The 26176-nt window shown below is 39.1% G+C and overlaps 1 protein-coding gene and 1 pseudogene across 3 annotated transcripts in view; one reads left to right on the forward strand and one right to left on the reverse strand.

Annotated features, from left to right (window-relative positions):
• Positions 1-1737: 1737 nt before the first annotated feature.
• Positions 1738-3736, forward strand: LOC107821420 (GPI mannosyltransferase 1-like; annotated as a pseudogene).
• A 6784-nt stretch (positions 3737-10520) lies between these two features.
• Positions 10521-26176, reverse strand: part of LOC107821418 (protease Do-like 7) — a 47945-nt gene continuing 32289 nt past the window's right edge. For 2 of the 3 annotated variants that reach the window (XM_075242447.1, XM_075242449.1), the window contains exons 13-24: positions 18057-18106; positions 17728-17893; positions 15724-16230; positions 14608-14790; positions 14325-14430; positions 13564-13734; positions 13286-13365; positions 12961-13188; positions 11771-11986; positions 11469-11626; positions 11102-11213; positions 10521-10890 (exon numbers count right to left, since the gene is read on the reverse strand). In XM_075242447.1, the coding sequence (XP_075098548.1) occupies positions 10714-10890; positions 11102-11213; positions 11469-11626; positions 11771-11986; positions 12961-13188; positions 13286-13365; positions 13564-13734; positions 14325-14430; positions 14608-14790; positions 15724-16230; positions 17728-17893; positions 18057-18106 (2154 nt within the window). In that variant the 3' untranslated portion in view covers positions 10521-10713. The remainder of the gene's footprint in view (positions 10891-11101; positions 11214-11468; positions 11627-11770; positions 11987-12960; positions 13189-13285; positions 13366-13563; positions 13735-14324; positions 14431-14607; positions 14791-15723; positions 16231-17727; positions 17894-18056; positions 18107-26176) is intronic. The other variant, XM_075242448.1, reaches the window with a different exon arrangement.

Here is a 26176-nt window from a genome sequence, read left to right on the forward strand (position 1 = left end):
TTAGCATGCATGCACCACAAGACACCTTGCCTACACAATCAGGGGAAGGAACTATACCCGCAAAATTTGCAGAAGCCATCAGACTAGACTGAGGGAGAGACTCTGAAATGTGATGTTGCTGAAGTAGCATCAGGAGTTGAGCATACTGGTCCTTAGACAGACCAGGAATCACAGAATTGGAATCAGCAGGACTTTCAGTGGGAATTGGTCCAGATTTAGAAGCACAAATTGAACTCTGCACCTCAACATTTGCAGGAGTTCGTTTACCTTTGGTGAATTTAAAGTTTGGTGGAAATCCATGGAGCTTATAGCATTTATCAATCAAATGTCCAGGTTTCTTACAATACTTGCATAAAAGAGGAGACTTGTTCTGATCAAAACTGATTTTTTGGGCAAACTGTCTAGGAGGGGCAGATTTAGTATTCAGATTAACATGAAAAGAAGCAGAGTCGCCCTAGAAATGAGAATTGGGAGTAATTTGCCTCTGCTTTCATCTTGGAGGAGGATACTATAAGAAGTATCGAGAGAAGGTGGAGGTTGCATCATGAGCAAGTTACTCCTAACACCAACATAGGTCTTATTCAGACCCATGAGGAATTGGTGTAATCTGTTTTCCTCTACCTCCTTTTGAAGTCCAGGTTTAGCAGCACAAACATAAGTATTGGCATGATTAGTGCACATAAACCTCAGCTCATCCCATAATTTTTTGAGTTTGTTGAAATAGGAAGCAATGTCAAATGGCCCTTGATGAGTAGATGTTATCTCTTGCTTAATATCAAACACTTTAATCCCCACTAACTGAACCATATCTTCTATTAAGCTGAGCCTAAATACTCTCAGCAGTATCCGAGTACTGAACACTCTCAGCTATGTCCGGGGTAGGGAATTAGTCAGCCAGGAAATAACCATATTATTACACCTATCCCACTGCTTAAACTGAGGAATATCCTCAGCTGGTCTCAGACAACATCCATCAATGAATCCTATTTTATTTCTAGCGGACAGAGATACGATCATATTCTGCCTCCAACCCCCAAAACTAGTCCCAGAGAAAGGCACCCTAACCAGAGATACACCAGGTACATCAGAAGAAAGTAAAAAGAGTGGACTGGATGGGTCAGGAGTATAGGTAGTACTCGAGGATGCATCAGATTCTCTTATATCGACAGTCAGAGACTTTTGTCAAAGTAACGAACACAAACAGATGACCAAAGCAACGAAATGAAAATTGGAAGATATTACCGTATGTTTTCGCTACTGGAAAACAAACGGCCTTGAATGCAGATTCCAAAAATCTGAACAGAACAAACTCTAGGTCAGTAGCAGAGGAGGAAATCGGTCCAATTCGATCCAAATTCACCCACACGTATCACAAATACCACCAATAAATGACGGAAAGGTAAATCCGACCTTGATTCTATCTGCAAATCGAGAGGAAACTACCAGAAACAGAATCAACCACGAACATCGACAATCGAGCGAAAAACTGATGAAAATGAGCGAGGGTAACACCGCTCAAAACAGGAGAAGGAGAATCAGTGGATCATCTGCTCTGATACCATGTAAAACTACTAAATCAAGCTAAAAATCAAGAAGTATTGATTAAAGTTCATGGGAGAAGGAAGAACCGGAGAGAGAGAGAGAGAAAAAATATTTTTCTATTCTCTTCTAGAATGTACCAGCCTGTTCAATGTATCTCTGTTATTTTTTACAATATATTGGGCTTTGGCCCAGAAGCTCAAAATACAAATAAATAAACTCTAGCTAAACCGGTGGTGGGCCTGTATCATGGGCCGTAGTAAGCTGAAGTCCAACAATAGGCAAAGCATGAGTGCATGAAGCTCACCCGCATTATCGCCAAAGCGACGCTGCATCAACTAAACAAGTGATATTCGACATCGCTCGAATCAACATCCGACCTCGTTCGAATCAACATCCGACCTCGCTCGAATTCACATTTGAGAATGGTGACAGTAAATCTCAAGTCTCTGCTCATATTCTCAGCATTCCTTAGGGTATTTTTTAGTTTACGGAGAATGGCAAGATAGGCATATGGAAGTTAGATACACAGATGTGGACTATCTTGTTTTCTCATATGCAACTGCTTTAGTCGCTGCTGGAAAATCCCCTTATCGCTACTCACCCTTAATTGCTTTTCTTCTTGTTTCATTCATCCTTCTTGGGGTTCTCCGCTTCAGATCTTCTCGTGGTATTTATTATCAACAACATTCTAAAGCTAAGAGGGGTTCCTAAAAAGTTGTGCACTATTCGGTGATGGTATGGCTTTTGAATCCATTTACCTTTACCATTGGAACTCGCGGGAATTGTGAGCCTATCGTCTGCGCCATAATCCTTTGGATTATTATATATCTAATGAAAGGTTGTTTTGTACAAGCTGCATTTTGGTATGGGCTTGTCGTCCACATGAGGATCTATCCAATAATTTATGCTAGCTCTTCCGATTATTTTAGTTCTTGGCTCTTGTGAATTGGAGTTGTCGAAAGAGCAAGTCACATCAGACTTCCAGCTGTAAAAAGATTATGGATCCTTATTGTATATGGAACTTGTTGACAAGCCTTTTCACCTGGAGGAGGATAATGTTTGGGCTTATTTCTGGAGCTATGTTCTTTCTCCTTACCGGGTTTTTCTTCTATTTATATGGATGGGAGTTCTTGGATAAAGCACTTCTCTATCATCTCACACATACGGACCCAAGGCACAATTTTTCAATCTATTTCTACCACATATATCTGCACTATGAACATGAGTTTTCAAGCTTGGAAAAGCTTGTCTCATTTCTGCTTCAGATTATGGTGCAGTTAGTTCTTGTTTTCCGCTTTGCACAGGATTTTCCATTTTGTTTCTTTGTGCAGACTGGCATTTGTAGTATTCAACAAGGTTATGACAGATCAATACTTTGTTTGGTTCTTTTGTCTCTTGCCGCTAATCCTGCCATGGACCAACATGAAACTCAAAGGAAAAGGATTGGTCTGCATCTTGTTGTGGATGGCAGCTCAGGGTCATTGGTTGATGTGGGGGTATTTGCTTGAATTTAAAGGAAAGAATGTCTTTCTTCAACTCTCGGTGGCAGGTTTGCTATTCTTGGCTGCAAATACTTTCGTTCTTATCAATATTATCCCGCAGGGATACCACTTGGACCTGAAGATCGACACCCTCAGCCGCGATCCTCACTATTCGACCTCCCCATTCAAATTTCTCGAACTACGATTAATGAAGTCCGCTCACCGAGCTTGTCCAAAAGACGACCTCATTAAGCGGAGGGACTAACTGTATGGGTCAAAATCAAATCAGAGAAATTCAACATGCAAAGACAATTGCCATGAGTAACATGCGAATCGAATTGGGATGTCTGGCCGAGGTCGAACAGTGATCAACAAGGCCGAGGTCGAGCAATGATCAATAAGGTCGAGGTCGAGCAGTGATCAATAAGGTTGAGGTCGAGCATTGATTAATAAGGCCAAGGTCGAGCAATGATCATCAACAAGGCCGAGGCCGAACAGTATAGATAGATGTAACAACTAGTTTTGCTTTGGAATCTTCAAAGAGAATATTCTACTGGATATTTCCTCTAATTGTACTTTTTTAGGATTTTCTAGGGATATCCCTTATAAATAGGAAGGGAGGACTTCTCTAAAAGGGGGGCAAACTCTCTATCTCTAGAAAAAAATAAAAACACATCTCTCTAAAAAGATTAGATGATCTGTTATCCCACACTCCCCATCAGATCCGAAATTGGTCCCAAGATTCTTGTATTTGTCTATCATTCATCGTTATCAAATGAAAGAAGATTCGCCTCACTCAAGATTGGGTGAATCTTCTCCTTTATTTATGTTTTATCGCCATTTAATGTTATTTAATGTATGGTCTTTTTCATACTATTAGATCCGGCCATAACTACTGTCAACATTTGTACTCAACTATATTTTTCTATTCATGTTATCCATCTGAGATCTGGAATTAATTATCTTTAACTAGGATTCTGATGGGTGGCTATAATTTCATAGTTTCGTACATTATTTGCCTTGCATTATAAATGCTTTAATGATAAATTACACTTTATTTGCGCGTAATGGAGTCTATTTTATGTATAGGTGCATCGAAAATGAAAATAGGGCTAAAGGGATGCTTAAACGTCGAAAGTGCGCTCGACAATGGTGAAAAGGAGAAGTCGGGCAAAAGCCAGCTCGATCAGGCTTTATCCAGGCGAGGCCAGCTTAAAGCAAGGCCTAGCTAGGTTTATCTAGGCGAGGGCAGCTTAAAGACAGGCCTAGGCTGGCATTATCCAGGTGAGGCCAGCTTAAAACCAGGCCTAGGTTGGCGTTAGCCTGGCGACGTCAGGCCCAGTCCGAGTTTTGAAGGTTTTAATTGTTTCCCGGCTTGACTAGGAGTTGACCTACACGTTTAGGTCTTGTCCTAAACATATAAATAGACCTAAAAACGTCACTTTGGAGGGATTTGAGAGATACGGAGAAGGGGAGATCAAGTTTGGACACACTTGAGACCTACGGAGGCAAGAACACACTAGGATCAAGGCGGAGAATTTGTCTACGAGTTTTTCAATTCCTTCTTCCTATTTCTATTATTGGTTATGAATTCTAATATTGTAGTTATGCATATTATTATGAATAGCTAATTTGTTATCTAGGGTTTTGATGGAACCTTTTGGAGAATGATTTTCATGTTACGTTAATATAGATTTGATGTAGTATTTTCTCTATTTGTTCAACTACGTTATTATTGTGGTTGTGGTTGGATGAAGAGCTCTCAATCGACTGTGCCTATTTAGTGTGTATTACTTGGGAGAGAGTGCATATTTAGGTAGTTGTTGAAAAACATCACTCCTAACGTATATGAGAGATCAATATGGAGGGTTTAAAGGTGGAATTAGGGATAACGAAACCTTGGTGCGATCTGAGTGAGCTGGACTTAATGTCAGCTAGCGTAATTCTGGAGAATATTTCTAGTAAATTATGGTAATTACTCGGGGGAGAGTTACGACAGTCAGAACGCTCATGATCGGTAGAGAATACTTAGGCGAATTTATAGAAAACGTAGCGGGAAAGATTCTGACAATAGGGGAAATCATAACTCTAGACCTCCTTAAGTTTGTCTCTAACCCTTAGTATCTTTAGTTGTTAATTTACTATTTTAATTTGTTAATTAATTAGTTAAACACAAGAATCTTAATATCTATAAGTTAGGAATTGTTCAAGCTTGTCTTCTTGATGATAGTGAACAATTGTAGCTAAACCTTAGTTCTTTGTGGGATTCGATTCCGGACTTGTAAACCGGATTATATTTGCAACGACCACTTAGTCTTTTTTATAAGGCATAGTTGGGCGATCAAATTTTGGCGCCGTTGTCGGGGAACTAACGGTGTAGCTGTAGGTGTACATATTGCTAGGTTTCAAGTTTGAATTTTTATTTTTAATATTTTTTATTTTTTTATTTTGTGTTACTTGTTGATTTTTAAAAAACATGGCATCTTGGAATTATGAGACTTTTGATGTTGGTAATCCTATTTTTGATCCTCCTTATGCATATTATGGAGGAAACCACCCAGTGCAAAATTATCAAAATATTCTCGAGAGCGAGTTGTGTGCACCAGCTCAATCTTATGTGTGGAATGTATGTGATATGTGTGGTGGTCAAGATGGTTACTTTCATGGTTGTGCTTATATTTCTTATCTTCCCCCAACCCCTTACCTTGATGGTTCTTCTTTTTCTTGTGAAGTTAATAGGAATAAAGAACCTAGGGATGATGACATGAAAAAGATCGAGGATATGCTAAAGTGCCATGTGGAACAATATGATGAGAAACCACGGCAGATACAAAGGCAAGAGGCAACCATTCACAACTTGGAGGCTCAAGTGAATAAATTAATTGAACCTTGTAAAGCGCAACAAGTTGACATTGTGGATAGTAGCCAATATGAGTATGAATTAGCTGCAGAAATTGCCATTATACTGGAGGATTTAAAAAAATACGAGGATGAGCTAGAGAAGAAGGCCAGAGTAGAACACCACCAATCAATTGAACTAGATTTTGAGGATGTCGATGTCGTAAAAGAGATACTAGATTCATCCAAGGATATTGAGGATACATATTAAGTTGACTTTAGTGTCATTAGTGTTGAGGATGTTGACAATCCCAATGTTTATGTAGTTGATCACATTGGTCCACACTCCAAGCATTTTTCCATATTGTGTTTGGATGATGATATGGAAATAGAGTCGTCCGAGCCACTTGAGGAGTCAAGGAGTAAGGAACAAGATGCCTACATTCTGGAATTCTTCGTGCCAAAAAGTCGGGAATATACATCTCATCCAAAGGCCAAAAAGTGCAGAATACTACATTGTTTCATTGTGCTAGTCAGATTCGTTCTACCGCCCAGGAGCATGATCACAGAGCAGAATCAAAACTTGGGGTCCAATTTATAAGTTTAAAGTGGAGGCAGAAAGTGATTTGCGTCGTGCCGCGACGTTAAATCAAGCTCTTTTTAGGAGGCAACCCAGCTTTATTGCTTTCTTTTATTTTAATTTTATTATTATTATTTTTATTTTTTATTATTGTATTATTTTGTAGTGTCGATTTTTGATTTTCTAGGAGCATGGAAAGCAAAGCTATTGTAAGGATGCAACAACAAACTAGATTGTTGGAACTAAGTGTGAGGTACCGGCACGAAGGACCAAGCCTGAGAGAAGTCTGAGTACCCCATGAGCTGCTAGTGCTTCGGCCTTTGGCCTACCAGGGAGTTTCTTTTACCCTCTTATTAGTATGGTGTGCATTGGGGATAATGCACAATTTTAAGTGTGGGGTGAGAGATTGTCTGGGTGACTTTTTCTATGCTATTTTAGTTGTGTTAGTTTAATTGAATATTTTTTTTATTTTTTAGAAAAACGAAAAAAAAGGATTGGACTTTTCCCGACGATGGATATCCTAGACAGTTTTCTTGAGGGATTTAAGTCTAAAAAAAAAGATTTTCTTTGTAGGTAGTGTAGTAATGCCCACTTGGTTTTTCTTTGTGTTGCGGTTCTTTTCCAATGGTTTTGTTTGAACCGGGTGTAGTTAGTTTTATTTTTTTAGGAGTAGGAGCTAGTGTGAGATGAGTTGAATTGCAGCAATATCTCTTGACTTTGTTATGCCTTAAAAATAGTGAGTACTTTGGTTGTAACGCTTAGGCTCAGTTTTTGACTCTTGTAGAAGTGCCTTAAATTGTATGACATTAACTTTGCTTAACTGCTTTGACTAGAGTGTCTTGATGAGTCCAATCCTGAATGAGTTATGTGTCATGTGTGTGTGAGGTTTGGGTGTTATTCTGTGCATTACATTTGATGCCTAGAACTTGCCCTGTGTGTTTGCAAAGCGAAATAGTAGTTTTGTTCAGTCTTGAAAGTGATATAAGCATTTCTTTGTTGAGCCAGATATGTATATTTTACCCGCCTAATTGTTATGTATCGTAGTTAACCCATTTGAGCATGTAATCATGTTTCTTTGGCAACCACATTACAAGCCATATCCCTTTGTTTGAATTAACCATCTATTTGAATATTTTCACCTCTCATGAGCACTTGAATTGTAATGAACTTTGTAAAAGTTAAAGTGTGGGGTGGTTGGTTTGGATTTTGAGTGGAGCTAATGAAATAAGGAGAAAGGTGCACTGTGTTGAAAAAAAAATAAGAGCCACTTGAATTGGAAGAAAAAAAAAAGAAAATATAGTTGTATTGCTGTGAAAAAAAATAGTCCTTGCTAAGTGGTGACTCTTAAAGTAATTGTGCTTAAAGAAATATGAAGTTAATATATATTGACGTGAAGGTGGAGCTATGGTTTGACATAAGTGTGGGGTTTGAATGTTAAAATATATGTATTAAAGTGCTTAGGGAGGTGTAGTCACTCTTATATCCAAATGTATCTTACCCGACCCGCAGCCAACATTACAACCAATTAAAGTCCTACTTGATCCTAGACTGGATGAGCTCGATTAGTCGAGTAGTACACTACGGGCAAGCCTATGGTGCATCTTTTGTGGCATATGAATGTTATTTCTGAGAGTGAGTGAATTCTTTCCATCTTGAGTTCCTAATTGTTCTTAAATTTTATTGTGTGGAACTACTCTCTTTTATTGAGTGAGGGCACATGATTCATGAAAGAAAGGTAGTCATTGACCTCCATGTTAGAGTAAGTGAGTGAGTTGTGAATAATACATGGTACTTGCGAGTCAAATCTGGAGGTGAAGATGTTATACCCTTGTGCTTAGTCTATTTTAAAGATTCTTGGTGTGATGAGCTAGGAGAATTGCTTAAAAAGGTCGGCTGTAGCGCACGTATATTTAAATGAAATAGTTGCTTCGCCTTTATTTGTGTATTTTTTGATTTTCTTTTTCTTTCCCTCTCGTTTGTTATATTTCTCTTTTTGACGTAGACCTTCAGATTTCTTTGTGATGAGTCCCTGATCTTTTTAATTGGGAAACCGACCTTGCGCTGATTGGGTATGATCTCGTCGTATGAGTCCGAATGATGTCATTTTGGATTTGCTTGCATTTTACATGCTTTAATGATAAATTACACTTTATTTGTGCGTAATAGAGTCTATTTTATGTGTAGGTGCATCAAAAATGAAAATAGAGCTAAAGTGATGCTTAAACGTCGAAAGTGCGCTCGAGAACGGTGAAAAGGAGAAGCCGGGCAAAAGCCAGCTCGACCAGGCTTTATCCAGGCGAGGCCAGCTTAAATCCAGGCCTAGGCTAGCGTTATCCAGGCGAGGCAAGCTTAAAGCCAGGCCTAGGCTGGCGTTAGCCAGGCGACGCCAGGCCTAAGGCCAGGCCCAGTCCGAGTTTTAAAGGTTTTAATTGTTTCCTGGCTTGACTAGGAGTTGACCTACACGTTTAGGTCCTGTTCTAAACATATAAATAGACCTAAAAACGTCACTTTGGAGGGATTTGAGAGAGACGGAGAAGGGGAGATCGAGTTCGGACACACTTGAAACCTACGGAGGCAAGAACACACTAGGAGCAAGGCGGAGGAGAATTCATCTACGAGTTTTTCAATTCCTTCTTCCTATTTCTATTATTGGTTATGAATTCTAGTATTGTAGTTATGCATACTATTATGAATAGCTAATTTGTTATCTAGGGTTTTGATGGAACCCTTTGGAGGATGATTTTCCTGTTACGTTAATATAGATTTGCCTTTAGTATTTTCTCTATTTGTTCAACTACATTATTATTGTGGTTGTGGTTGGTTGAAGAGCTCTCAATCGATTGTGCCTATTTAGTGTGTATTACTCGGGAGAGAGTGCATATTTAGGTAGTTGTTGAACAACATCACTCCTAACGTATATGAGGGATCAATACGAAGGATTTAAAAGGTGGGATTAGGGATATCGAAACCTTGGTACGATCTGAGTGAGTTGTACTTAATGTCAGATAGCGTAATTCGGGAGAATATGTCTAGTAAATTGTGGTAATTACTCGGGAGAGAGTTACGACAGTCATAGCGCTCATGATCAGTAGAGAATATTTAAGCGAATTTATAGAAAACGTAGCGAAAAAGATTCCGACAATAGGGGAAATCATAACTCTAGACCTCCTTCCGACAATAGGGGAAATCATAACTCTAGACCTACTTAAGTTTGTCTCTAACCCTTAGTATCTTTAGTTGTTAATTTACTATTTTAATTTGTTAGTTAATTAGTTAAACACAAGAATCTTAATATCTATAAGTTAGGAATTTTTCAAGTTTGTCTTCTTGGTGATAGTGAACAGTTGTAGCTAAATCTTAGTTCTCTGTGGGATTCGACTCCGGACTTGTAAACCGGATTATATTTGTAACGACCGCTTAGTCCTTTTTATAAGGCATAGTTGGGCGTGATCAGATTCACCCTCTAATCTCTCTTTAATTCATTTTAAAAAAGGTTTAGCACTTTTTTGGTCAAACAATACTAACTTTAACTTTTACTTCAGTTGCATTGCTAAAATGCGAGACATTAGTAAACTGTCTAGTCAAGGCTTCTTATATGGTTCTCCACCTTATGAATCCCCCTATCGTTGCTATTTTCCACCCATTACCATATGAATATCCCTATATGGAGAATTCTGTTTGATTAAATCGATTAGCAGCCCTTTGTTTCCTGATTTCAGGTATTTCATGAATATGTTTAATCAAACAATTTGAACATGCATAACTAATAAAACACAAACTTCAGTTGGGGATTGAACACCCTTGCCCGGAACTGAGATGGTTAAACAGTTCGCATAGTGTCAGAAATTATAAATAGAAAAAGAAATTATGAGATGATAAGCAACTTGGTGTAATATTGTCACCTAAATTACACAATATTGTTCAGCAGAAAATTTGAACATTCACCCTAGCGAGCAAACTGGGCAATCACCAGTTAACAGAGGCTAAAATCCCTCCCATGTTCATATTTTAAACAAATCAGGTACACAATAGGCTGTCTAGAGCATATAATAAACTTACTGCCATGTGCCTTTATCTTACTCTACAATTTCTGTAATTTTCTTTTTTGGAAAAAATGATCAGATAATTTGTTATTTTACAATATATAGCCATCAAATCCATATACCTTTAGTTCATTAAGATTCACGTACAATGACACATGACAACTTTAAATACCAACAGTACAAAAATTACCGAGTAGTGTAAATGCTTTGAACAATCAACCGAGATAGTTCACAGAACACCAGAATCCAATGCTTTGATTACTTTGCGTCGCCACATTGCAGTTTCAGGATCAAACCTGAGTTCCCATGTTGGCCAGTAGTGTAAATCCTGCTTCAATGTGAGCACTCGGGGCTTCCCATTCAGGTAAACTGTTCGTATACGAACAAACTCTCCATGCTCTATTGCCTGTAAGGAACTCAATTAAGTAGATGTTAAAACCATGACCACAGAAAAAATCAATACAGAAATTTGTTAACTGAGAATCATTAACAAAGCTTGCTAGAACCACGTTCGAAAAGAAATGTATCTCTAGTTCATTTCTAAAGCCGCGATTAGTACATCTTCAATTCAGGCACAATAAGTTCTTGCGAAGTTTCTCAATAAATAAAAGCCATACCTTAGTCACATCGACAAAAGCATCCAGGTTAGGTGTTGGTTTGCCATTGACTTCAACTATCCATTGAAGAGCAAAGAGACCATGACGATGTGCAGGACTCCCGTGACACCACCTGAGAAATAGGCATTAATTAGCCTTTGTGACAAAATAGTTGACAAAGAAAATTCACAAGGGCACAATTAGGTCAGCTAAAGCAAAAACTACTAACTACTTGCTGACTAGAGATTGCAGCTGAAGTATAGCAGATAAAAAGAAAACATGTAATATAAATAGTACGTGGCAATGAAAACTTAAGAATTGAGAAGCAAATGGATCAGAAGCACTCCTGTCATCTTCAATTTTTTACAACATTCTAGTGTCTCCTCACCTTGCCACATATACTCCATGGCCTTCTTCGGGCAGAAACCCAAGTGCACGTACAGCTGGATAAGGGTCTTGGAGAATACCGCCACACCAATTTATTGCCTGTTTGGCTCCATTTCCATCCCTTACATCCGTTCCCACAAGTAGTTCAATTTCATTTCCCTGAGAAACCATGAGACAACTTAATAAGAATCTAAGCGAATGTCTGAACTCTTGTACTTGATGATGATAATAAAGTCCTATTGATCAAATAAGTGGAGAGAAGTTGAAAAAAGTAAAGCTAATGCTAAATAGCTTCCCGCTAACCTGACGGAAGATTGTCAAATCTAGTCTTCCATCATCGTGACTGGAATGGTCTAACGATTGGCATGCATCTTCAATGTCACGAAAGCATGTAACTGGCTGCTTATTAATTGCTAAGACCATGTCCCCTTGTTCCAACAAGTTTTCAGCTTTTGAGCCAGCAAAGCAACCTTTAACTCGCAAAACCTGGCGTCTCTTAGGATCCTTCTTCACAAGGGCCTAAATGAGATATGTCAACTATTAAGAAAATGCCCAACTCACATACTATGCTCACCCCTTATAACCATCTTGGCAAGAATATCTGAAATTCTTTAAGATCACATGAAAAGCCTAAGATTATTCAAAAGATATCCTTTAGAAACAGTTGAGTGGGACTAAAGCTAATAACATGCATAAACATCAATAGAGAGCCTCTAAATTTCAGGTAACATAAAATGAAGAGGCAAATGATGAGCAATAAGACATGTCCATTTACAGCTTGGGTTGTATTCTTCTTGGCAGTTGCAATTTACCATACACATGAACATGATACAGTTTACAGGCAGATATATATATATATATGCCCGTGCACGAATTCCATGACACATGCCCAATAAGCAATTGTATAATTGATGATCTCATTTACCAGTTTCAAGCTTTAGTTGAATTCTACTTGGGAGTAGGAATTCATCTTTGTGGGTGGGGTTTTTTATTTTTATTTTTTTTTTTTGGGGGGGGGGGGGTGTCGAGGTGTCTATCAAGTAAATGTTGCCTGGAAGATTAACCAGGTGGCAACCAGAGATGTCCATGATTATATCCAGATCCATAAACATCACATCAAGCTAATTCCCAACAAATTTTACTCATACACTTGTACTATGATACCCAAGTCACATATACAGATAGATACACTCATGATGAAATTGAAGACCAAGTACGCCAAGTAACCTTAGAATTTTTGGTTCATTTACAGCTTGGGTTGTATTCTTCTTGGGAGTTGCGACTAACCTTTAACGAAGTGAGGACACATCTAGCACATATGGACCCAGATGTTAAAAGAGCTTTAAAGGAAGTAGACCAAGTTTCTGTGTCTTAGGCGAGGTGAATTTTTTTATGAGAAAACACACATTCAGTTCAAGAAATGGATAAGAGGAAAACACAAGAACATAAACGAGTAATGACAGAAAAAGAAACCAACAGAAGTAGCAGATTACCTGGATCCATGCATCACTTAGTCCAAAACTTCGAGCTTTGGAAAGCAAAGTAGGGTAAAGTTCTACTTCTAATATTCTTATGCACGGCATAGGTCTTTGCAAACCATTTATAAGACGAGGTGGTCCCCCTGTGCCAGAAGTCATCCTGTCAACGATTTGGCTTATTGTATAAATTGGTATACCCCGGACAAATTGGTGCTCTTCTGATGAACTCGAGCTATACTTTAGCTGGAAAGAGTGAAGGAAGGACTTAAAACAAGTTTCTCCATAAAGCTTGAACCCTTCCACGCTCGAGCGACTCGAGCAGCAGTTCAAAATTACATACCTGCGTTGAAAAGCTTCCCCATAAAGCTTGAACCCTTCCACGCTCATCAGTAAGAACACCAGAAAAGGTGCTTCCAAAATCTGAAAGGTCACAGAATCCATTATACAATGATAGGACAGGGATAAGGCAGTAATCTAGATGGAGATTAGGATGAGCTTTGATGAATAAAAGAAGAATTGGTAGAGAACCATGAAAAGTTCACGAAATGAGAGCTAAAGCGCTAGGATATAGGAATCAGCACCACAAATAGTGAGCAGGACCCTTATGTTCCAACATACCAGTGTCAAGCTCAATGACTTCCAGGTTTGTTGCTCTGTATCGCGGAACATCAGAGGATCCACTTTTCAAAACAGCAGAAGGGTTAGTGACAATTGATTTCCTAGAGGTTGCCCGTAGGCTTCTACTCAATCCCACCAGATAAACTGAATCTCCTCGACACAGAGCAGGCTCTGTTGGCAACAAAATAGTAATTAAGAAACAAAAGAAGGTGTTCTGGATGAGATGAGACATCATTTTCCGAGAAACATAATAACAAGGTAAGCAGGTTAAAGAGGATTTCAAGGAGTCACAACCTTATGTTGAAAATTTTCCAAAGACAGCATGGTACTAGTCCAAAGATATTATGTACTTTGGGAAGGGGGAAGAAGGAAAAGTTGTCTTAAAATATTTTAGTTTGTGAAGAATGTGAAACATGCCCATTTTCTGCAAAAATATCTCAGTATACAGTGGGAGACTACAGAATTTGCGTTCAACTTGGGTAAAAGACCATTGACCAAAGAAAGGGAAAAGTATTTTATAAATAGATATGGTGTCAAAGGGGATCACATCCTGATCAGTAGCAGGATTAAAACTCCCCTCTAGAACGAGGATTTTTAAAAAGAAATTTGTGAACCAAATATCTTTCCACTTGGAAGCATATAATGCATACTCACATGTTAAGCAACTGAAATGATGACAAATCACTTTCCCCACCCGCCAGCGAGAACATGAAAGGGAAGCAGGTTAATGATAGAATCATCCAAAGAGTTTTAACACGTACCAGGAAGAAGTTCAGCAGCACGAATCACAGAGGCGCAAGCAGCTCCCAAAGCAGAGGGGTCATATGCAACCAAAGCAAAATTATGGAAAGGGTGGAGGAAGACTACCTGAGGGTTAATAAGGGCTGATTAAATGTTTAAGTCAAAATTGCATGACTTAAGTCAAATCCAACAATATTGAGGTAGGTTGGGCCTATACAAAATGGCCCAAAAGGTTACTGAGCTTCTTAACAACAATGGAGGAGAAGTAACAGGAGGTAAAAAACTTCCCCCATAAAACCTCACCTCGGCAGGAATTTCAATAGGAAAGGCAGCAAATGATATCATGACATCAGAAACTGGTACAGCGACTGTGTTTTTGTCAACAGCAACCAAGCCCATGGTTTCAGAATGATATACAATTACCCCAGTTCCAAGAAAATGCTGCGAGTGAACACCATCAAGCATACATGATGAAGGGACATGAACCTGCAATTTTAACACCATAAGAGGTACTTTAGCTAGAAAACGGAAACAGGAATTAACAGGATACAAAAAAAATCCAGAGATACCTCCTAATTGCAGTCATGTCATTTTGGTAGTGATTATTTTTTAACACAAAACTATGAAACCACCACTCGTTATAGCTAACGGATATATCAAGTTTAAACCAACAGTGAGTAAAAGAAATCAGCATATTTTATGTCCTACACTATTAAACTGAATGCTGAATGAAGTCTTACTAGTAGTTGCAATAACATCAATTGCCTTAATGTAATGCTCAAAGCATTCTATAGAAGTCCATATGACCATCATTATCACATTCATAACACTTTATGGTGCACAAAAAAAAATTGAAGGAATGTCGGATGAGTCAAGAGAATAAAACACTTTTTTATTGCAACGCACATGCAGCTATTGCAAAGTTAACATCCAAAGCAGAAGTTCACCGAAAAAACACACACCCGAAACATCACTGGGTTTAACACATTTCTTAGTCTGATTAATCTGATTACACAATAAAAACCACCTTCCAGGAACCAAGCAGCAAAGGAGAAAGAGAAATTTGAAAGATCAAAGGTCATTAATAAAACTTAGAAAATGAAACTCACCTCCCAGGGACCCGAAAGAGAGACAGCCAAAAGAAAAGCTTTCTGCTCCATCACTGGGGTTTAACACATTTCTTAGTCTGATTATTCTGATTACACAACAAAAACCACCTCCCAGGAACAAAGAAGCAAAGGAGAAAGAAAACTTTGAAAGATCAAAAGTCGTTTATTAAGTACTGCTTAAGAAAAGAAAGCCATCGCCCAGGCACCCAAAAGAGAGGTAATGGAGAAACTTGAATAATCAACATTCATGATAAAAAAATATAAATGCTTTTCAATAAAGTATACAAGTCCTTTGAGACCTTAAAGTTACCTCAAACATCACAAGAGTAGGCTCAATTACGCGCTCAGCAACTGAAGTAGCTGCTACAGGTGCTGCACCCTGATAATCTCTCAGAACTGCATCTTCCACAGATCCAGACTCATCCAATTTTTCTTCTCCATGCTCGTTTAAAGAACAATCCGCTATTACATCACCATCTACAGATGAGTTCTCTTCCACCCTCTCTTTCTTTGTTCCATTATCAGAATCATCCTGAGAATTTGGTCCCTCAGCAACATGTTCACCACTAGTTTCCAAAGAAGTAACTGCATCCATGAGTTCTTGGCTGACTTCTTCAGGTATATAGTCCTTTAGCTCACCAGTACAAGATCCGGTATGATTTGATAAATCTTGTTCTACTGGATAAATGCCTGATAGCAAGAGTGGGGACTCCTGCCGCAAAGCCAGCTTCACTGTCCATAAGCCAGTGCTGTCGTCGCGCTTATATATCTGTGGGGGTGCATACCACTCATGGCGGTCAATTGTGACCAAGACGGACTGCAGTCAAAATAAGGTTTATTAGAAGGTCATACTTCCAGGCAAGAAGATGATGGGAAAACCAAAAGGACTTTCCGACAGCTTTATTGAATCAGAAAGCATAGGCTTGTGCAGGAATGTGCATCAAGGTTCAATAACTCCAGTCCCTTCACTCAAAGAGACTGCAGATCCCCACTATGCTTTCTACATTATTTTGACATTTCTCATTTTACACTAAGAATATTCAGTTTTGCTTTCAAAAACCCTCTGATTTCTTTCCTTCTATATCACCCACCAAATACATGCTGATATTGTGTCCCAACTCTTCTTTTGTCCCTGCAGAGTTCTCTGTTAGACCAGCACAACATTAACTCCTTTACTGATTGTTGTAGACCACTTGACACTGTTTAAAACTGAGAAATAACTGCCGCAGATGTATTGTCAAGGGGCATTGTATGAATAAGTGGTTGACATCGTCAGCTCCAGCCCCAGACATTTGATACCTATTGCATAATAATGTCGCCTTCTTCTGAAGATTATCTTGAGAGAGAGCAGCTTCATGTGTCAAAGTTCAGCAAAAACGTGCTACTTCAATTTGAACTTTGCTTCTCCAAATCTTCTTCCAAGGACAAAGTGACATTTCACCACCAGAGGAGATCAGGGACTTGTGGTAGGAGCTGAGAGTAAACATCTTACTTTTCTCTGGCTTCAAAGCTAATGAATCTGGAATATCCGCAAAGGTACTACTTCCAGCATCTGTAGCAATAGTTACACATCATCCACTTCACAATCATTAGAGTTTCTCCTAGAGTTAATATCCCACCCCTGCTTTGTTTTATAAAGAGCCATGGTAGCCTCAGTGTTCTGCACACTGCTGTAATTCACCCATTCCCAATCATTACATCTTTTACACCTACATCTTCATAGCTCAAGTAATTCATCCCTCTTACAGATTCGATGTTCAAATACAATTTAAAAAAAAAAAAAAACACGAAAACCGTAAAGTGACCAAACACTATGTCTACATGCAAAATGATTATGATCATTAAGATCATTGTTGACAAACACAAAGTTGCAAACAGGTGGATATATTATACTCTTGCCCTTATATTTCGAAACATCTGAAACCATTTAGGTAAATACTTCATAATTGTAAAACCAATGCAGCTACAGAGATTTCCTGCCAATACTCCTGACACTGTTGGTGACAACAAATATTGGACCTTCCATTACTTTTCTTTTTCTTCCCTTTACCCTTTCTGATTAAGAAGAAGGCTCCATTCTACCTGACATATCAGTAGTAATACCCAACTATAGAAGAGGCACAGCTTGTCGACCATGGTTTAAGCAGATCACCAAGTTCAAATTGAAAAGGCAAACTAGTACCAGCAATAGTGCTTATCAACAAACAGAAGAGATGATAACAGGAAGCAGGAACATAAATGAGGGTAAAATGAGCGGTAGCAATGGAAACAAATTTTTGTTTGACAGATAGTTCGGTAGCAGTGCTTCTAATACCTTTCTTTGATGACGTTCCTTGTAGCTTATATACTCCAATGGTACTCTTGCTCCCCTAGACAACTTAGATAAAACGGAAATTAAGTCTTCAAGCCTTGATATACCTTCCCCTGCAAATTTTTTAATGATGGAATGGCGAGGAACTCCTGCTCTAAATAGCATGTATCTACAACGGCAAATAGTAGTCACAGTCAATACGATTTGTTTACAAGCCAGTATCTAAAGACTGCACTAACAGATACTTAGAAATCAAGCATCATGAGAACTTGAGAAAAAAAACTACATTAGATCAATCATTTAAACAATTGGAAAAGGAAAAATGCACAAACCCTGGTTCAGCGACATAGACAAGACCACAGTTAAAACGAAAATTTCTAGCCTGCAAAAAGGAAGACAGAAGGTGAGGCTTCATTTTTGCAAACAGCAAATGAGAAAACTACACAAGTATGAGCATAAACAAGCCACTAAATGTGCCAAAGAGACCGTGGATCTTCATGTCATAGGTAGATGACTACCGTGCGCTTCAAATAGAATGTCGACATGATTCGAACTGCTACAAGGGACCATCTAATATCTATTTATTTCTTCAACATAGAAGCCAGAAAGTCTCAGCATTTCGAAAGAGAGATACAAAAGCAATCCTTGACTACACTTTCCTAGTTCGCTGGACATTGACCGCCCACTGAAACCATCCAGAGATCAAAGATAGTTCAAAATGGACCAAAATAACGGAACTAAATTTCCGACAGACACGTGTAATTTTCGTATCAACTAATAAAAGCTCCTGGACTGTTGCAAAAGTAAGAAAGTCGAAAAACAGAAGGAACCTAAGGATTAAAAGCTCCTTTCCTACTCCACCACATGATGTTTTGAACTCATCCTACAATCCATCTATCATGTGCAACAAAAGTTGCACATTTGTTCCACTTCTTCAAACAGGTGATCAGGCACCCTGTTAAATTAATCGTCCCAGGAGGTTTTGCTGAAGCTGTTTTTATTAAAAAGATAGACAATAAAATGAACTTGATAAAATGTTGCACTCCACCTTAAAAATTATACTAAGTTACATTTGTAGCAGGGAGAAAGATTCAAATGCCAATGGGCACTAAAAACAGATTGCAAACTAGAAGTTATGGAGTTCCCCAAGCTCCATTTAAAAACTATGAAAGAAGTATGACAACAAAAGATTCTGGACATCTTTTGTTTTCTTAATGTGTTGCTCCTCATTATACACTCATTTGATTAAACCCCAAACATGAAACCCACATACCAAGTGTCACCAGCAAATTCTAGCAAGTACAACCGTGCGACTAAGGATTATTCCCATCAAGTAGGGTCTGTTTAGTTTATTTCCTGCTCTGATACACAAGCTCTTATCAGCGAAGGTCATTCTTGATGTGACCAAGATCGCCGTAGTACAACAGATTGTACAAACAAGGTAGGGTCTGATACCTAAATTACCTAAAACATGGCATTCTTGCTAATATTGGTTCAATTGGATCTTGTGATGTAGATTGAAGTGTAAAGAGTAGTGGAACGTGGTAGGATCACTAAGGAAACTTGATTAACGTATGTTTAACTAAGCTCTTTACATAGAATCGGATTCCATGAACTCCAAGTATGTTTGTTCAAGCTCCCATTGCCTTGATCTATTTCATGTGTTTCTCTCATATGCTATATGGGTTGTGGGACTACTTGATTATTCACATGCATGTTGTGGTCCGATTTAGGCCTTGTGGCGATATATAAGCGATATGGCTCCTGGAACATTGATTCACGTATTGCACCTTAGTCGTGCTTAACATTTCCATAGTGTATTATGCTATCCGTCTCCCCATGATTATTTTTATGCACTTTAAGTGCTTGTTGTTGTACCCAGTGTTTGGTGAGTATGAGAAGTATTTCCCTTGTGGATTTTGGACTCGAGCATATGTTCGGATTTGATTTAGGATATTCCTAGAAGATTTTGATTCTATTTGTTGGAAGTTGGTAATATGAAGAACCGGAGAGTTCTCAAGTTTAACCAATAGTTGACTTTGATGTTATTGGACTCCGACTGTTATTCCCGGACTGAGGATAGGTTCGTGTTATTAAATGGAACTTGTGTGCAAAGTTTGGTTGCAATCTGAAGTGTCTAAGTATGATTCGGACATGTTCGGTGGAAGTTGGAAGTTTCAAAGTTAAGAAAGTTTAAGAAATTTGGTTTGATCTTTAATTCTTGGTTTCAATGTTGTAATTCGTGTTCTAGCAAGAGTCAATATCTGATAGAAAGAGCTTTGGTATCGTCTTCACCTAAAAATGATTCCCCATCTCTTTGTTTTCCTTTCCAGGAACCGGACCATTTGGAAGACCATCAACATAGGAGCTAGCTATCCTATTGGGAACTATTAAACTGGGACTGCAGCTCGTTTTTGAAGCTGCTTTAATGGGGTTTTATGGCTGCTTTTGGACTGGTTTTTGGCTGGAGTAAAGGGCCTGCTTTGTTGATGAAAATGACGTGAGGAAGATGAGGTTTTGGGAAGTTGATAAAAGAGACAATGGATATTTGTTCTTGATAGCAGCGTTATTCAACTGTCAATAATCAATGCACATCCTCGTAGCATCATCTTTCTTCTTCACAAATAACGCCGGTGCAGCCCATGGAGATAAACTAGGTCTAATGAATCCCTTATCAAGTAAGCCTTGAAACTGTGACTTTACTGTTATGGCGAGTAGTTCGGTTAATTTTGACATGGCAAAAAGTAGTTTTATGACTTTACTATTATAGCGGGTGAAGCTTAGTGGTCATATCTGAAATTAACCTGATTTTTGATTTGTTATAAATAACTCTGATGTATCTCCCCTTTATATGGTAGGCGGTGTCGTTCTCCTATTGGTTGATTTGAGCTTGGTGAGGCTAGAATGTTGGGTACGGATTTGGTTCGTGATGCTCTGGAGAAGGTGAAGTTGATTTAGGATCGCCTTCGGACAGCGTAGAGTAGGCACAAGAGTTAAGCGGATAAGAAGGTCCGTGATGTGGCTTATATGGAGGGCGAGAAGGTATTTTTGAAAGTTTCACCTATGAAGAGCGTGATGAGTGTGAGAAAGCACGGGAGAAAATATTATTGATTGTTACTCTATATCACAATGAGCCCTATTTATATGTATACATAACACATAACCTACTCCTATTACATAAGGGACTAGGACTAATTACATATATTCACATAACTATTCTAACACCCACCCTCAAGCTGGTGCATATAAAGCATATGTACCGAGCTTGTTACATATGTAGCTAATCGAGGACCAGTGAGGGACTTGGTGAAGATATTTGCAAGTTGATCATTCAATTTCACAAACTTTGTAGCAATATCTCCAGAGAATATTTTTTCTCTGACAAAGTGACAGTCAATCTCAATGTGTTTAGTTATCTCATGAAACACTGGATTTGACGCAATATGAAGAGCAGTTTGATTATTACACACAAGTTCCATCTTGCTGATCTCACCAAATTTCAACTCTTTGAGCAACTGCTTGATCCAAATTAGCTCACATGCCGCCATAGCCATTGCTTGATATTCTGCTTTTGCACTAGACCGAGCAACCACATTCTGTTTCTTTCTCTTCCAAGACACCAAATTATCTCCTACTAAGACACAATATCGAGACGTAGAACGTCTATCAGAAGGTGATCCTGCCCAATCAGCATCTGAGTATCCAACGATCTGCTCATGGCCTCAATCCTCAAACAATAAACCTTTGTCTGGAGCTGATTTTATATACGAAGAATGCGAACAACTGCATCCCAATGACTATCACCGGGAGAATCTAGGAACTGACTTACCACACTCACTGGAAAGGAAATGTCAGGTCTAGTCACTGTGAGGTAATTTAATTTACCAACCAGCCGCCTATATCTTGCAGGATCGCTAAGCGGCTCCCCCTGTCCTGGTTGAAGTTTAGAATTCGGATCCATCGGAGTGTCAACTCCTATCTCCTCAAGAATGTCTAAGGCATACTTCTGCCCAGATCCTTAGTCTGAATGTGCTGAAAGAGTTGTTGCTTCAACTTAGTAATACCACCCTAATCATTGCTGGTAATTCAACATAAACGACTAGATAAATACAGAGATTTGAAGCAGAATGCCAATAAAACACAGAGTGATCAGCTTCACTACGGGTCATGCAAAACTCCTGGATAACTGTGTTGAACTTACCAAATCAGGCTCGAGGAGACTGCTTTAGACCATAAAGTGACTGGTGCAAACGACATACAAGGCCACTAGACTCCCCCTGAGCAACAAAACCAGGTGGTTGCTCCATATAAACTTCATCCTCAAGGTCACCGTGAAGAAAAGCATTCTTAATGTCCAGCTGATAGAGAGGCCAATGGCGAACTGCAGTCATGGATAGAAAAAGGCGGACTGATGCTATTTTAGCCACGGGCAAGAAAGTATCACTGTAATTGAGCCCAAATATGTGAGTATATCCTTTGGCAACAAGACGGGCCTTAAGTCTATCAACCTGGCCATCCGGACCAACTTTGACTGCATAAACCTAACGACATCCAACAGTAGTTAAAGGAAGAGGAACAAGCTCCCAAGTACCACTCGTATGTAAAACATACATCTCATCAATCATAGCCTGTCGCCATCCTGGATGAGACAATGCTTCACCCGTAGACTTAGGGATGGAAATAGAGGACAAAAAAAATACAAAAGCATAATGGGGTGATGACAGACAATGATAACTTAAACCGACATTAATGGGGATTAGGATTTAAGTGTGGTCCTTATACCTTTTCGAAGTGCAATGGGTTGACTAGGAGGAGCAAGTTCGCAGTAGGAGCAGGGTCAAGTGCAAGACGTGAATCAGCTGGAACTGATGCTGGGCGCGGACGACGTTGATAAGTCGGGAGTGGTGTTCTCGTGGCTAGGGATCTAGGAGGAGCAACACTAGACTCCTCAACGGCTAGAATGGGTAAGACCTCCGTGGCTGAGGGCATAGGAGGAGCTATAGTAAACTTCTCAAAAGTCGGTATAGGTAAGACCTCAGAAATATCAAGGTGGTCAAAAGAGGTAAAGTAAGGTCTAGACTCAAAAAATGTGACATCAGCTGACATAAGGTACCTACGAAGATCAAGTGAGTAACAACGATATCCTTTTTGAACACGAGAATAACCAAGGAAGACACACTTGAGAGCACGAGGAGCTAACTTACCTTTTCCAGGGACTAAGTTACGAACAAAACATGTGCTCCCAAAAACGCGAGGGGGAAGAGTGTATAAGGGTGATTGGGAAAATGATACTGAATGCGGAATTTGATTCTGGATGGGAGATGAAGGCATCTGATTAATCAAATAACAAGTTGTGAGAACTGCATCGCCCCAAAAACGCAACAGAATATGAGACCTGATGAGAAGTGTATGAGCCGTCTCAATGAGATGCCTATTCTTTCTCTCAGCTACCCCATTTTGTTATGTGTATGCACAAGATGTTTGATGAATGATTCCATGAGAGTTCATAAACTGCTGAAATGTGGAAGATAAATACTCTAGGCAATATCACTGCGAAATGTGTGGATCGAAACCCCAAATTGATTTTGGATTTCTGCTTGAAAGGTCTAGAAAATAGAAAACAACTCAAATCGATTTTTCATCAGAAATACCCAAGTGCACCTGGAATAATCATCAATGAAACTGACAAAGTAGCGGAATTCCAAGGTAGAACTGACCCAACTAGGACCCCAAACATCTGAATGGACTAAAGTGAAAGGTGACTCCACTCGATTATCAAGACGTTGAGGGTGGAGCGAGTATGCTTACCGAGCTGACATGACTCACACTCTAGAGTGGACAAGTGAGATAAACCAGGTACCATTTTATGAAGTTTTGACAAACTTGGATATCCCAACCGTTTATGTAATAAATCCGGTGAATCAGTAACAGGACAAGTTGTTAAAGGAAGACAAGATGTGAGTCCATGTGATTTAGCAAGGATAAGGTAATAAAGTCCATTTGATTCATGTCTGGTACCAATGATCCGTCCCTTACTGCGTTCCTGTATAAAAATAAGGTCATCAAGAAATAAAACAGCAGATTTAAGTGATTTGGCTAAGCAACTAACGGCTATGAGATTAAAAGGACTACCGGGAACATAAAGAACTGAATCTAAAGGTAAGGAAGGAAGTGGACTTGCTTGACCTATTGCAGTTGCCATGGTTTGGGACTCATTGGTCATTGTGACTGTTGGAAGAGATTGAGAATATGAAATACTAGAGAAAAGAGATTTGTTACCAGAAATATAATCAGATGCACCTGAATCAATGACCCAAGAGTCGGAGGAAGAAGACGATTAAGAGATACAAGTCACGTTATTACCTGTTTGAGCTACAAAATCTATCTCAAAAGGTATCTACTTACGTGTTTTATACTGAAGGAACTCGATAGATAAAGACACCATATGAACATTCGAAGTATAGGATCCAACAGTATTTGAGCCAAAAGCATCAGATCTGAGTGACATTATAATGAACTTAAGAGAGATCAAAGCCAAATATTTGATGAAGATTACCAACTGAGATACCCTAAAATCAAGCAATTAGAAATTGAAACCAAACTATTATAATGATCGAACACTGTTCTGATCACCAAACTAGAGTAAGTTGGTCTGATATTGTTAGTTGAGCTTCAGAGTGCTGAAAATTTTGTGTTGAAGACCTTCAGTTAACAGATGCAACTTCTCTGACTTCTCAAATCTTCGTCGGAAGCAAATTGAAGTCAACAAAATAGTGGAAATTAAATGACTGAGGTCGAAATCAATAGGCAACCTTAGTATGTGAACAAGGTGACCGGAAAAGTGACCATAACAGTGACAGACCACTGCTCTCGCCGGAAAAACCATTCCTCTTGCCGGAAACACTTTTCGGTAACTGAGAAACCACAAAATCTCGAAGGGTCGAGTCGGAAAAGTCAGGCGACCAACCCAAAAGAAAAATCATACTTGAAAGATGCCGGAAAATGATCTCACGCACCGGCGCATGTGGTGACAATCTCGCCAGAACCTTAACTGCCAGAGGCGCGTAACGGCGCGTGTTGTGCCGGAGATCTTCACTGGGGTTTGGTCGCCAATGATAGGAGAACCCTGTGGTGGTGTTGATTTATGCACAACACTGGTAAAAAATGGTTTTGACGCGAACAACTTCTCAAGTCACCGAAAAATTGCACGGTGACGACTTATTTCTTCCCGGATGTCGTTGGAATGACGCACAATGATAATTATCTCACCAATGCTCTGATACCATGTGAGAATGCACGGGAGCAAAATATTATTAATTGATATTCTATGTTACAATGAGCCCTATTTATATGTATACATAACACATAACCTACTCCTATTACATAAGGGACTAGGGCTAATTACATATATTGACATAACTATTCTAACAATGATATTTGGGAAGAAGGGCAAGTTGAGCTTCTTGTTTATCGTATGTTATGCAGTCTGCCTTATCATACGAGTACTATTCCACAGTACGCACGTTCTTTTTTGTCGGGGCACTGCATTCACCTTGTAGGTATAGAGGCCCATACTGACAATGGCTTTCTGAGTGCTATAAGCATAGTTAAGCGACTTTTATGTTACAAATGAAAGACATGACTTTACTAGATAATTTGGAATAGTTGAGTGACCATTTAAGTAATGGACTCTCGCTACTTCAAGGTGTTTTCTCTTTCCGGGTGAGTTTCTCAATTCTTCCACCATAACCTTCAAAGGAGATATATACACTAACACACGAGGTTGAGAGTCTCTACGATGGACAAGTGACGTTATTAGACTATGTTTGTCACATAGTATAATAACAAACTTGTCCCCAAGTGCGCTTTCACTTGCTGGAGAGCACAAAATACACAACTTCCGTATTCTTTCTTGTATCAGAGCAGGGAAGCCATACGGCATAAAAAAAATTTCAACTCAATGGTTCATCAACGCACATCGAAATCTTCCTCTCATGAGGATCCGATAATGCCTAAAGAAATACTCCAATCAGATAAATCACCTTCGTGTATCTCAATAATTTCTGCAACTCAAGGTTCTTCTGATCTTCTTTCTATCAATAATTCTTCTCTTACCCCAATCAAGTTGATGTCCACCAACTATTTTTCCTGGCATACCCAATGGGTATCTGCTCTTGTTGGCTATGATTTTGAAAAATATATCGACACACCTCCTGCTTCTCAGTAGATTCGATTTTTTGGAAGAGTCAAGTTAGTCACCTTTGCACAACTTTGATTTCCACTCTTTCCGATGAGATTGTGCCTATTTGTCATCACAACCAAAATGTCCTTCCAGTTTTGGCATACTCTTAAGAATTTGTATGCAACTCCAAATCATGCACATCTAATGAGTCTCCGACTGACAACTGAGTTGGATTGGATCTATCATCTTGGGATCTTGTGGTCTCTATTA

The sequence above is a fragment of the Nicotiana tabacum genome, chromosome 21 (assembly GCF_000715075.1).
Source record: "Nicotiana tabacum cultivar K326 chromosome 21, ASM71507v2, whole genome shotgun sequence".
NCBI lineage: Eukaryota > Viridiplantae > Streptophyta > Magnoliopsida > Solanales > Solanaceae > Nicotiana > Nicotiana tabacum.